The sequence below is a fragment of the Pinus tabuliformis genome, chromosome 5_2, assembly GCF_031772625.1.
Source record: "Pinus tabuliformis cultivar Carrire ecotype Pingquan chromosome 5_2, CPIR1, whole genome shotgun sequence".
Taxonomy (NCBI): Eukaryota; Viridiplantae; Streptophyta; class Pinopsida; order Pinales; family Pinaceae; genus Pinus; species Pinus tabuliformis.
In genome coordinates this window covers 1012432745-1012447205 of record NC_142306.1, presented here as the reverse complement: position 1 = coordinate 1012447205, position 14461 = coordinate 1012432745, and the positions used below count along the sequence as shown (strand labels likewise).

The 14461-nt window shown below is 43.1% G+C and overlaps 1 protein-coding gene across 1 annotated transcript; it reads left to right on the top strand.

Moving 5' to 3' along the window:
• The first annotated feature begins 491 nt into the window (after positions 1-491).
• LOC149162701 (uncharacterized) lies at positions 492-965 on the top strand. The gene has a single exon (XM_089435270.1). The coding sequence runs from the start codon at positions 492-494 to the stop codon at positions 963-965; it is 474 nt and encodes a 157-aa protein (XP_089291396.1).
• The last annotated feature ends 13496 nt before the right edge of the window (positions 966-14461 follow it).

Genomic DNA, 14461 nt, shown 5'->3' with positions numbered 1-14461 from the left:
CAGGTGGAAGGTGAAATTCTTGAAACGTGACTAATGAATTCTGTTGCTGTCTTTGACAATCCATTTGCATCAAAAGGCATCAAAGAAAACCGAGTTAAATTGTCAAAGAGTGAAAACAGTGTTTGAAAGGTCGAATTGTGCTGAAGGCCACCTGTGCGGCGCATTGGAGAAAGGCACGGCACATAGGCGCGACGCGACGCATAGAGAAGTTTTCCGCAGTGTGAATTTGTTCTGGCGCGGCACATAGAAACTCTAAGCCCGAAATTCATCACCGCTTCCCAAATTTTTTAAAATGAATCAACTTTACAGGATGCGTGACAGGTGGAATTGACCCATAGACTCGAGAGGACCTCCTAGAATTAGAACTGTTGGAGGTGAAAGAATGTCTTTTGAGTGCTGCGGAAAGATCGAAAAATGAAGTGGATCATCTTCGTCGGCGTGTCAAGACTGCAAATAATTTGTTGTCATTTTTGAAGTCCAAAGAAAGAATTATGTCTATGTCAGGTTTTGCATATACTGCATGTGGTATCCAATATGAAAAAGGTGTAGGATTTGTTGACAGAAAGGGTGTTCCCATGGGTTCGTGGTGCAAGGATCCTAACATTTCGCCATTTGAAAGTTCAAAGGTCAAAGGATGCAACCAAAACTCAGATCCAAAATTTGAAGGGGACATGGTAGGCCCTACAGAACAGAGTGAAGAGGAGTATGTGGAACAGATAGCTATGTCTATGATGTTAGTGAACGATGAGATGGAGGTGCTTCTTAAAAGGACTATTATAGCTGAGACAGAGATTGCATTGGAGATAAAAAAGGAAAATGTAAGTCAGGATCAGGTGAAGAAGAAGGCAACTGCTATGAAATCAATTAAACAGTGCATGGAGAAAAATGTGGATGAAGTGGGAAAAATTGCTCACAATATCAAGCAAAAACTTGAATCTCTTGATGCAAATAATATAGCCAAATAGAAAGAAACCTAGATGCGAGAAAGGCACCGGTGTTGATCGCTCTCGAATTTCAATGACTACCACCTTAAAGAAAAAAACGAGTTAAAGGACCGCATGTCTGATTTTCAGATACTCTTGCAGATGATTCAGGAGGAATGTTGAGAAGTAGTTGTTTTTACAGTGACTGGGACAAAGGCCGATGAAGAGACAATTGATCGCCTTATAGAGACCGGGGATAGTGAGCAGATCTTCCAAAAGGATATTCAGGAGCAAGGTGTGAAGGAGGGCAGATTGTTACTGCATGAATGGCTTGTCATTATTACAATGAAAAAAGTATTTCAAAACCATTTTTATTAAAAGTTAACTTTTTTTCAAGTGACAAATCTGTTATAGCTCCAAATCTCACTCTTATGGTTTGTGATGCTGCACTCATGGCCTAGGGCAACCCCTCCTTCCAAACCTGGTCCTAAAATTTAAAAAACAGTGTTTTATCCCCTATACGCGACATTGCCCCGAGTTAAACGCGTGTACACGCGGGTCTGTGTATACCCAACCCGCGTGTATGTATTAAAACACTTAAAAAACATAAATAATTCCTTATTTTCAGGCAGAGATCGTGGGTTTTACCTGCTGATCACCTGTTAGTGCCTGTGGCCCAACTGTTCCCAACCAACTCCTAACTAAAAAACTACTTTGGAGATGGTATAAAAAGACATCAAAGGGAAGGCCTAAGGGAGAGAGAAAAGAAGAGCAAGATTATTATGCTGAGATTTTCCCCTTAGACCAGGTCTGAAGTCCTTGGTGCCTTCTGCACTTCCCCCATTTTGCATAGGAAACCCTTGTTTCCATGTGTATTGGTGATCATTCATCCTTTATATCACCATTGAGTAAGACTTGGAAGGAGCTCTTGTTGGAGGCTTGAGGCTGGAACGAATCCGGGAGGAAGCTTTGCTTGGAGCCTGCTTAAGGTGTTTCAGGTGAAATCTTTCCGTTATATGTACTTTACTTGCCTTTATATAAAGAAACACGTCTTGGTTCCCGAAACAATCTTTCTTTGTGCTCATGAGATTCTTGTCTTGAATTCTTATGCAAGTAGTTACTTAAATATTTTTATAACTAACTTTATAGCATGAAGATGGTTTTCATATAAGTATTTGTCCATGTACTGTTGTGTTCTTTGATTTGTTTGTTTTACAGGTCAAAGGAGAAGAAGGGAACTCCAAGAAGGGTTTGGACCCTAAAGGCCTTCTCGAACGTAGGACCTTAGGTACGTACCCTAAACATTAGAATTTGCTTATAGTAAAGATAATGGCTGTGTGTGTGTTTCTTTGAATAAGCAATTTTCAGTCTGGTAGAGTCTCAACCCAAAGGACCCTAGGGGTACTTTCCCCTCAACCAGAATTGGCGACTCCACTGGGGAACAACACTCTTGTTGTTCCTAGTTTGGGTAGTCTTCAAGCCAATCAAGGCTCAGCCTCTCTGTTTGCTGGCTCTGACTGTCTGATCTGTTCTTGAACTCTAAGCTTTTCCAGTTTTTTCAGTCTGTGTTTTTTATTTTTCTTGAAAATCTTCAGATACGCTGTTTTGCTGGATTATAGAAGCGTATATATGCAAGTTGTACTAAGTGAACCCGCGTATACGCAGGTTTCCTCAGTTACAGTCGCGTGTACACGCACTCTACACATCGCTGCAGGCGCGTATATTATCTAATTTTCAAGATTTATAAATTTTCTTTTTGTTGAATGTTTGTCTGGTAGTTTGGGTCAGTTTGAAGCAGTCATTTTCCAGTAATAGTCCTCTGTTTAACAGGGGGCATCTTGTTCTGAACTCTTTCTAGTTATAAGGAGTATCAGTCTTGTTTTCGTTAATTGCAAGCGTCATTGTTTTTTGACACACAAGATTTCTGATTAAGAATATTGACTGCTCTGTTTTGGCAGAGTAGGAAGATTGGATTCAATCTTTGTGTTCATTTTGTTTTGGTGACCTTTTGTTTGCTTAACGAAACCATTTTTGTGACCATTTGCTCCTTTGTTTCGGGAAAGTTGTTTGTTACCATTTTCTTGAAACTTGTCTTTTGATCTTTTGGACTTTCATTGCTGCTTTTGATTGTCATGAGAGATTTCAAACGCATTTGTTTTTGTTGGGTTTTCATCATTTGAAAGGTGTCAATTCACAAAAGTGTTTGGTTGCCTATTCATCAATCATTGGTGTCAGTATTTTTGAGAGCATTCTTTGAAAAAGACTTCTTGGCTTCATTGAAAGAAAATCTTTTGAAAGTTTTGAGTTTCGCTTTCTTAAACTTGCTTCTCATTTGATTTCCTTTTTTGCGAAGTGAAAGTGCTTTGTGTTTATCTTAGAACTTGTTTTTATTGTTTGGACGAAATGATTGGTAACACATCATCTTCTATCTAAGCATTTTAGTGACAAGACAAATTTGATAAGGCAGCAACTTTCCTTCTTTGTTTTTAGAGTAGTCTTTAAATCTTGCATCTACATATAGTTCTTGCATTAGGATAGATTTGCATCTCTTTTTTAGGCATATATAGTTTTGTTAGTTTTTGTGAGTGTGGAGTCTGAAAAGAAAAGGAAAATTTGTTTATATTAAAAGTACCTCTGAACCTCATAGAAATTTCTCTTCATCGAAAACAAAAAGTGCATGTGCATGTAGCTAAGTTTTATTAATTTCTTTTGTGTCCATAAAAACACCACAAGTTTCATCTCCATTACCCTGTGACTTAAACAACAGCCTAATAAAATCAAGCGCTAATTAAAATCCACTAGAAATTTTTGTTTTAGTTAGTTACACCAACAAGTTTAGGATTTTAGGGCCTTGGATTAGACGAGTGGAGAGTTAACTCTCCAAGGCCACATAAAACGTCAAACATAAGAGTCTGATTAACAAGAGAAAATCCAATAGCGTTAGGAAGACCAGGAAAGCTCCGAATCTAGGAGTTAAGCACGAGGGTCTGTGAAGACAGGAAAGAGAGATACCCCCTCTCCTACTTGTCTGAACTTACCTCACGACTGTTCCGCCTGGCTTCTGCGACGAGTTGGTACCCATAGTTGCCTCTCCTAGGGATCTACATAGGTGGCTGCGGAGGGGAATCCCCTGGCACCTGAGGTTGACGTTGTATCACTCTCGACAGTACTACTGGAGGGCACCCTTGCGAAGCTTGGGGGCTTGCACCGGCGTAGGCTGTTGTTAGGAGGTCAGCGTAACTTCCTCTGATACCTTCGCTGATAGGACTGGGCCCTCATCATCCTAGACTATCTTCAGAAGGCCCCTTGATTCACTTTCTCGTATTTTGGTGTCCAGTCCTAATCACCTGGAGCGGAAATACTTGGAAGTTGTTTGACTGGCTGTGTCTTTAGGGACTTTATAGTGTGTGCTCTGTGCTCCTAGTTGGCCTAGCTTTCAATTTTTTGAGTCTTTAGTTAGATCATAACAAAAAATTCAAAGTGGCTGACCGATCTCCCAGACGGTCTCGAAGACTTCGTGGTCTTTCGCCGCCAAGTTTACAGCCTTCTCCGAGAAGGCGCAGAGGGAGTACCACCGGTGGGGTTCGTCCTACGCCGGTTGACGCATCAGAGATTGATCCTCCTAGCAGAGGCATTATTGCCCAAGCAAGACCTGGTACTTCTGAACAAGAGAGGGATAATCCAGTCCTTTCTCGAGTTCTTTTTCAAGCGGAGAATAACGTAGAGGTAGAAGAATTCTCAGAGTCGTTAGGGGCTCCGAATTCTCCCCTACCATTTAGTCATCCAGACGTATTGCAATACGTTGGGACTCCGTCACATAGACCAGCAAGTCCAGGTTACGCTACGCGCTTACCATTCATGACCACTACTGGAAGCATGGCTTCTACGAGTGCTGCGACTATGCAAACCCCTACATCGGTGCAAGGGGGAGGAACCATTTCCATCCCCTCCACTTCCTTGTTTGGATCTTTTGCAAGCACATCTCTACTTGGGTCTACCTCCATTCCGTCCACGAGTGGAAATGCCCAAACCAATGCTTTTAGTACTGGACTCTTCTCTTTTGGCACCCAATCACAGGGTATTCCATCAGTTCCGTTTAGTGCCGCTACGTCCATGATGGGCGGATCAGCTTCATTCCAGGGTTTTCCTTTCGGAAGTGCTCATATACCACATTCCAACCCGACGGTAGGATCCATGCCTTTTTCTTCTATAGGACAAAGCAGCAATCCTTTCCAAGGTTGGAATAACCCTGGGGTTAGTAGCGCGGGAACTGGGAATCCGTTTATCGGCCAACAAGGGAATAGGCCGTACACCACGGTTAGTTCATTTCAAAGTATTCCTCCCCTTGCTTTGGCTTGGAATCCATATCAGGGGTTATCAACTCCTTACCATTCTTTAGGAGGAAACTTTGCGGGTTATGGAGGTTATACGGCAGGAGTTGGTCAAACTCTGAATTTTGCTGGACCACAAGGCTTGCCTTTTGGTTCAGCCGGTTCTACTGGTGACTTCGGGCAGCCTGGTGCCTCCAAAATTCCAGGACAATCTTTTCAGAGCTTTGGGAGTTCTGCCCAGCCCGGGTGGAATCCCCTAGGTCCTCCTAGGCTTCCGTTTCTGGCAACGTTAAACTTGCCAGATCTCACAAAGTTGACAAATGACCCAATCAGGTATAATCCAACCTGGCCTCCGGTCCCAACCAAACTCCCTTCGGACATTCCAAAATTCAAAGGGAAGAGTGGTGAGGACCCGGGCGACCACGTAACCACATTCCATCTGTGGTGCTCATCCAACTCCCTCATCGAGGATTCGATTAGGTTGAGACTCTTTCAGCGCACCTTGACTGGTAATGCGGCCAAGTGCTATATAGAGTTGCCAGGGGGCAGCTTTACATCGTTCGCCGACTTAGCCAATATTTTCTTAAATCACTTTCAGTTGCTTGTCCGCTATGACGCCGAAACTGAACTTCTGGCCACCTTTCGTCAGGATAAGGCTACTCACATTTCCAATCACATTCAGGAATGGAGGCAGAGAAAGAGGCTCATTAAAGCCGAAATTCCCCCGGAATACCGTCTTGAGTGGTTTTTGAAGTCTTTACAACCCGAGATCTCCAAGGATGTCTCCATGTCTGGGGTCTATTCTGAGGAGCAAGCCATTTTTAGGGCCCAGCAATTGGAATTGATCTACTCTCAGTCTGGGATCCTAAAAAAGTACTTTCCAGATGCTCCTGGATCTAAGGTTGATTTAGCTAAGCCGAAGCCAGGTCCGCACGCGGATGGTATCGTTGGGTCAGTAGACACATCTACAGTGAACTTGTTGAATCAATTGCAGCAGTTGTCTTTGCAAACTGCTTCTAACAACCAAGTCACATTGTCTAATCCTCCCGCTTCCCAAACTTCTTCAATTAATTCTGTCCAATCCGATAACCCCAAAGGAAATCAAAATTCCAATGGGAAAAATAAAGGACGTGGTAAGAAGAAGAAATCGGATGGGAAGCTCGATGCAAATAAATCTGGCAACAACGCCTATGGTGGTGGAAATGAGTCGAGAAAGAAAGTTAAGTTTCCTTGCAAATTATGCAGTGGAGACCATCTAACTCATCTCTACCCTAGGATTGAAGACGCTCAGCGCTTGTTAGGACAGCAAGGGACTTCTAGTTCCCAAGCTGTGTTAACTAACCCTTTCCCCCAAGGGCAGCAACTTCTTGCTGGCGCAAGTTCAAACCCTGGTACCTCCTCAGGGGGCAACCAGGAAGGGGACAAGTCATCGAATGTTTTCATGATGGGTGTTCACGCTAATGTGGCCACACGGTCACGCGATTATGGTGAAGGTGAAAATTCTAAGGGTAAATCAGTTCCCGAAACTAACAACCCACTTCATATTGAGCGACCTTCTGTTGAGACTATACCTCAGGTGCCGAAAGGTTCCGCAAAACGCGCGACTATCAACCCTAATATTAGGGCAGCCCAGAATTACTCCATTGTTGAGGATCTGGCCCAGAGTCCATGTGCTATGTCCGCGTTAGAGGTGCTCCAGTCATGTCCTGCTCAACGAAGTGCCTTGCTATCGCAATGGGAGCATTAGATCCAAGTAACTCCTTAGCTCTCACTTTTGATATGATTAATGTCAAAAAGAGACTTCCTCATCACATGGCTTTCCAGATAAAGTCTACCTACCAGAAAATGAATATTTTTCGTACGGTTGTAGATGAGGGAGCTTCCACGTGTGTCATGTCTATGTCATGCTGGAAGGCCATTGGATCACCGTCGGTTGTTCCTTCACCCACCCTATTGACAGCATTTGATGGTCATTCTCATAGGCCATACGGGATTATCCCGGCTTTTCCTGTATGTGTTGGAGGAAAGGCCGTTAATATTGAAGTAGAGGTCATAGACGCTAACCTAGACTATAATCTCCTATTAGGAAGGAACTGGATATACGAGATGGATGCTGTGGTTTCGACTCTGTTTCGTGTCATTTGCTTTCCTCATGAGGGGAAAATCGTTAAGGTTGACCAATTGGACTATTGTCCAATTGATCCTCAAGCAAACTCTGAATCTACTATTCCTTTAGTGGGTAACCCCCGTCCCCCTACCGAGAGTCTAGGAGTAGGGATGTATTCCTCATTGATGGGTATGTTTAATCTTCCCCCTCCTACAGCTGGTATACATACAATTTCATCCTCCAGGGATCCTTTACGGAGAGAGTTTGTTCAAACTCCTTATTCTTCGAATCCTGGAACCTTAGCTTCATCTGCGACCACATCAGGTGACGACAAGGTAGGTGGAATAGAATCTCTTATATCTACAGTGGAACCTAGATGCGAATCTATCGATAACTCTGTAGATAACCATTCTACTATTTCCTTTGGGAAAGAAATAGATGGCGATGTGGCTCATTTTCGGACCCTTGATTCCACCTTTGCATCGGATTGCTCGGATATTGTTTTTCCATCGGATGAAGCGATATTCGAAGCAATGACGGCCATAGATCGACCTTTGGAAGATTTACATCGTCGGTTACGCTTCTATGCCCCTGTGCGTGAAGTCGAATCTCGGTCCTCCAGTTCGACTAGTGATGTTTGTACGGTCCCTTTGGCTCCAACACATTCATTTGCCGAAGAGAGTATATTGATTGGTTCGATCATCGTACCTATAAACATCCCTAGGAGTCAGTGGGTGGAGCCTCCTGATGGGCTCTACCTAAAGAAGTACTTTGCTTAGTTAAGGCTGGGCAATGACTTCTTTGTACTTTATGTATATATTTATACATATATCGTCAAGCGTTTTCTGATATCAGTGCTTTTTGGTCTGCTATGGCAGGTGCTGATGGATGATTTGGTCTATTTTGGGTTCGCCGATGGTGCTAGTCGACACACCCGGAATCTTGCTTCCGCAGCTTGGGTACTTTATTATCCAACTGGTCAATTGATGGTATCGAGAGGCATGTCTATCGGTCCTGCTTCAAACAATATGGCCGAGTATACAGCTGTTATCAATTTATTATCCGAGGCAATCTCTTATGGGATCGACTCATTGGTAGTATATCTTGATTCTCAATTGATAGTGTCTCATTAAATAACATTTATCGGGTTAGGGATCCTTTATTATATCGCCAATATTGAAGGGTGAGGTTGTTGCAAAGATCATTTATTTACATTAATTATTTGCACATTCCAAGATCTCAAAATTGGTTAGCTGATTCTATCGCTAATCAAGCATTAGACTGGCATATCAATCATTCATCATCATAAAATCATACATCAAAAAGTCAAACTGTATATATATATATATCATAAAACGCCTCGAGTGTACATATGTGTGTCCAAAAATATACAAAATTGGGACTCAAATGCCCATAATCATGTCAGGCATATCTAACGCCTCGGCTCAGGATGAGTGTCTAAGTATGTCACTATAGCATTGGCCACGCGCCGAAAGGCGCAAACCCAGTCACGTGGCATGCCAACCACATGATGTTGCATATCCGGAGGAAGGTCCTCTATCTCGGCCATCGGTACTCGGCAGCTCAGTCTCGCCAAGTGTCGTTGGACGTTGTTCAGGGTCCGTTCCGTATCCGCAGCCGCCTCTTCGGCTCCTCGGCCACGCCGTCCATGCCGCGGGAATCCATCTGGTCGTACAGGCCCAATGTCTGGAACATGATCATCATATTAGTCATTTGAATCTCATCAAAAAATATTTTTCAAAATTCATCATTATATTTGAAAAATCCAAAAAAAAATCATAAAATAATAAAAAATTCTTACCAATCTCGCCCCATGCTGCATCCGGTGGTAACACTAGATCAGGATCTCCTCGGAAATCCAGCCCAGCATAGGGGTAGTCATCCACGGCAATGATCTTCTGCTCCCACCAAGCAAAGAAGTCATCGTCAAATGCATTCCTTGGTACTTCCCCACCCCCCAGACGTTTCATCAAGTCAGCCCACCGGCCCATGCGTGGATCGCGTGGACTACTGATGGCAACTGCTACCCTGGGGCGGAGTGTGGGAACCTTCTCGAAGAAGAAAGTGCACAAGATGGTTCCAAACCCAAAGTTCTTGGTCTGTCCCCTCCTGATAGAAGTGAGTTGTTCCTTCATGTTGGCAAGAAGAGGGGTACACCAGTCAAACACAGTAGTGAGACAGTCCACTGCCACGCTCATGTTTACCCGTGACACTTGATGTAGTGAGGATGATCCGTTCACTCGTGCTATGGTGAACAAGATTATCCTGAGTGACAAACTCTCCACATGTGGGATAGAGATCTGGCTCCCGACCTTCCGATGACCTGGGCAGTAAAGCTGTACATAGTCATCTACACTGAGGCTATTCCGTGTTCTGCCCCGGGAATGTACTACCTCTCCCCTTCGGGAAAGGCCCGTGATAAAATATATATCTTCCACTTCTATCCTGAGTGGCATCTGATCAATCACAAATGCTTCCTTATCGACATCCCAATAATCAATGAGCCTCTCGAGCAGACACGTGTTTGCTTTCATATTTGGCAATTTGAAGAATTTTAGCAACCCGCATCCCCGTAGGGCATCTAATGCCTCATCATTGCCCATAACTTCATTATCCACGGCTGAGTGCTCTCTTTCATGCCATGTGATAGTCATCCTGGAAGAAAAAATCATTTTCATCCGTTAGTTTTGTCTATAAAATTAGTTTGTTGCGCACACGCGGGTTCATCTGTATACAGTCGCGTGTAGGGCCGTCGTATACGCGAGTTCTATATTGCCAACCCATGTGTATGCCGCGAAAGAATTTTTTGCAAAAATCCAACGGTAAAACATCAAATAAAATTCCTAAAAACTATCACAATTAATTGCAAGACAAGTTTGAGGCTTACCTGGAAGTTTTCGGCAAGTTTGAACGGTTGAATTGATCACAGGGAAGTTTGCTCCTTTTGCTCCACAATTTTTGCTCTCCAAGTCAAATGGTGAAAATGGTGAGTCAAAAATGCCTTTTATAAGTTTTGAAAATGCAAAATTTTTTCAAAATTTTATTTTATTTTGCCTCATGTGACTTTTAACTTGGGAGCTTGGAATGCCGAGTTTGGTTTGATTTTCAGGACATTTTGGACATTTTTCGACAGTTCGAGACGGTTCCATGACCGCTGACCCGTCATGGTAGGTATCGTGTTTTCACTGGCATATAGGTTAGGGACACCATTTTTTCCGTTGCATTATGCATACTAGCCTCCATCTGACCGATACATCTGCCGTAGGGTCCACCCCATCATGTTATGGTTCATAAGCCATTTTCACTCGCCGATTCTTTAAATCATGACACGATGGTAGAGCCATTCCTTTACATGGGCATCGTAGTTAGCACCTCACTGACATTTGTTGGCCATGCTGCTTCGTTTTGAGTAGGCTCGGGAGTCCTCTGTAGTCCCACCATGACTTATGCGTTGAAGACTCATTCCTCTTTGCTTCTTCGCTTCCTTCTGGCCTTATACCCTAGAGGCTCCTATGTGTGTTGAGTTGTATTTCTGCATTGCATGTTGACCATTTGCACCTTTTTGCCTAGAGCCGGCTTCACTTGGACTCGTGTTTAAGCCAACTTTTGACCATGACATCTGCAAAATCAACCTTGCATACCTTTGAATTCTGCAGCTTGACATACCCTGATCCGTGGAAGGAACATACCTCTGAGTGTCACTGACCAGTTTTCACCTCCCTGCATTGAGCATAGGAACGTTCCTTTCCCAGGAACTAGATCATCTGTTTCACCGACACTCGTTCTTTCCACTATACCATAGCATTCTTTTATTCTTTTTCCGGCTTAACAGAAAAAGACAAAAAAATTAAATATTCCAAAAAAGAGCAGGAACAGGGACGTTATTTCAATTTATTGTTGGCAGCTAGAGTCGGTCGTGTCGCCCTTGAACAAAACACTCAAAACAAAGTCTCCTCCGCATGGGTGGGATTTAGTTTGACTTAGGTATGCCATAACCTTGTTATTGAGTCAGTTCTCCCCCAATTGGTTATCTCTTCCAATCATATGGAGGGTTCGTTCGTGCCTCCTGCATGGCGAACTTATACAGAGTCATCATATGCTGCCACATAGTCACATTGAGTCGTGCTTTTGTTCAAGGGAAGTTAGCCTGAGTCGGCCTCTCTGCGGTGTCTCTTGACTCATTTTTAGTCGGCCATCCCTGGTTGTCAGTATCATGTCTAGCATCACATCAGTATATTGGTCCTTTACTCGTGCCAGTTTGAGAAGGTCCTCATTGACTTCTTGCTGGCGGGTCTTGTCCTTATCGACGACGACACCTTGCTCTGAGGACAGGCCTAGAGCCGCACCCTGGCCCTATTTTCATTATTGATAGGTCACCTTGTGCTCAGCATCGATCATTATCATGGGTCTTTGACTGAGTGGTTTCCCTTGTGTTCGACATCAGCATACATTATCACACATTGGGATTCGTGCAGTACCTTGGTTTCCATTTGACCCTATTGGTGGATACCTCGCCTCTGTGTCAGCTTTCATTATTGGTTGGTTCAGAGGGTTTCTGCCGTGCGCTAGCCACATCTTGTGTATGCCGGAAACGTACTTCGGTTGGGTTACTACATTTTTTTCGTCCGATTCCTTCCACATTATTGGCCTACGGGTTACACTCGCTCTAGATTGATGGAGGATGCCTTAATGCCTTCCTTCTAGCAGATCTTTCCCTATCGACTCCGACTCATTGCTCTGGGGCAAAGATCTAGAGTCCATTTGGCAGTACCTTGGGGTTTGTAGTCATTAGTGGCAGATCCTTCACTATCGACAGTGGGAAACCATCATTGTCTCCTGATCGATAGATTCTTACAGGTGTTCGACTTCAGCTCATCTATTCACACTTGTTAGATTGTACTGGGTACCTTGACGCTCATTATCATTATCGGTGAGTAGTCTCGCATTTTTTAACGGTATACATCAATGACCGGTAATCAAACGATTTCTCACATGGTCAACTTCAGATCATTTATTCCCATGGTGTAGAAATTTACCACGGCAGTCGGTGAAGACCTCAGGTTGTATCAGCATACTTGGTTCACTTGACAGTCGCTTCTGTTGCTGCTAGTTGATACCACTCCACCTTATATGTTGCAGTCAGTCACGGCGACATTCTATATGCTGGCACCTGAGTTTGCAGTGTAGTACCATCCCATTCCATCATGTTCAGTTGGTACCTTTTGGGATCAGTCTTTGATATTAGTGATCCGTTGCATCTTTCAGCATCATTGACAGTCTTATATGTGATATTCAGACATGTACTTGCTCCTTATGATCAGATGATCCATTATGTATCTTCCAGTCATTCATACTTGTATACTTAGTGGATCCGCTTGTACTTGATATGCGGACATGCTTTACTTTTTCTGAGCATGGGTATGCCCGCCTCAGACAGTGTTTCTTTCTGATCTCCTTTTGGTGGCTTGGCCGGCTGAATTCTGGTGAAGTCCTCCTCGGTTTCTCGACAAGACTTCCTTTCCATGTACTTACATAATATATTTCGGCCATCATGTTCCCCTTCTGACCTCATATATTAGGGGGCATCTGTTATAGCTCCAAATCTCACTCTTATGGTTTATGATGCTGCACTCATGGCCTAGGGCAACCCCTCCTTCTAGACCTGGTCCTAAAATTTAAAAAACAGTGTTTTTTCCCCTATATGTGACATTGCCCTGAGTTAAACGCGTGTACACGCGGGTCTGTGTATAACCAACCCGCGTGTATGTATTAAAACACTTAAAAGAAAAAAAAATTCCTTATTTTCGGGCGGAGATCGCGGGTTTTACCTGCTGATCACCTGTTAGTGCCCGTGGCCCAACTGTTCCCAACCAACTCCTAACTAAAAAACTACTTTGGAGATGGTATAAAAAGACATCAAAGGGAAGGCCTAAGGGAGAGAGAAAAGAAGAGCAAGATTATTATGCTGAGATTTTTCCCTTAGACCAGGTCTGAAGTCCTTGGTGCCTTCTGCACTTCCCCCATTTGGCATAGGAAACCCTTGTTTCCATGTGTATTGGTGATCATTCATCCTTTATATCACCATTGAGTAAGCCTTGGAAGGAGCTCTTGTTGGAGGCTTGAGGCTGGAACGAATCCGGGAGGAAGCTTTGCTTGGAGCCTGCTGAAGGTGTTTCAGGTGAAATCTTTCCATTATATGTACTTTACTTGCCTTTATATAAAGAAACACGTCTTGGTTCCCGAAACAATCTTTCTTTGTGCTCATGAGATTCTTGTCTTGAATTCTTATGCAAGTAGTTACTTAAAGATTTTTAAAACTAACTTTATAGCATGAAGATGGTTTTCATATAAGTATTTGTCCATGTACTGTTGTGTTCTTTGATTTGTTTGTTTTACAGGTCAAAGGAGAAGAAGGGAACTCCAAGAAGGGTTTGGACCCTAAAGGCCTTCTCGAACGTAGGACCTTAGGTACGTACCCTAAACATTAGAATTTGCTTATAGTAAAGATAATGGTTGTGTGTGTGTTTCTTTGAATAAGCAATTTTCAGTCTGATAGAGTCTCAACCCAAAGGACCCTAGGGGTACTTTCCCCTCAACCAAAATGTAACATAAAAAGTCAAAGACTGAAGTCTAAATTAAAGCGAAAATATCTACCACAGCAGAGAGAATGGAAATAATATAGAGCATACAGCGGTTATGGAATGCTCTCAGGACACATTGGGAGATATGCCTGTAAAACTAGACATCTGGATGTTGATTATAAAAAATTGGTTTTAATTCAAACGGGGAAGGTGAAAAGTCAAAGACCGAACGCCACAAAGACATCTACCATGGCAAAGAAATAGGAACAGATGGTCTATTTCTGACTTCAGTTATGATTCAGAAGGGATATATAGCTACAGTTTCCGCCTCTTCATTGGTTATCAACAGATTTCACATGTAACGTTGCCCCTTTTCAGAACAGATGGCTGGCTCTTCATCTTTTGTTTGTTAATAATGATTAAATAATCCCTTATTTTGTGTCGATCTGTTTCCCACAGATAGTTTTATTTATTGTATGAAAAATCATTTGTAAGGGG

What these genes read in the sequence shown, in the direction of transcription:
- LOC149162701 (XM_089435270.1), top strand. Translation starts at nt 492, where the DNA reads ATGTCTATGTCAGGTTTTGCATATACTGCATGTGGTATCCAATATGAA.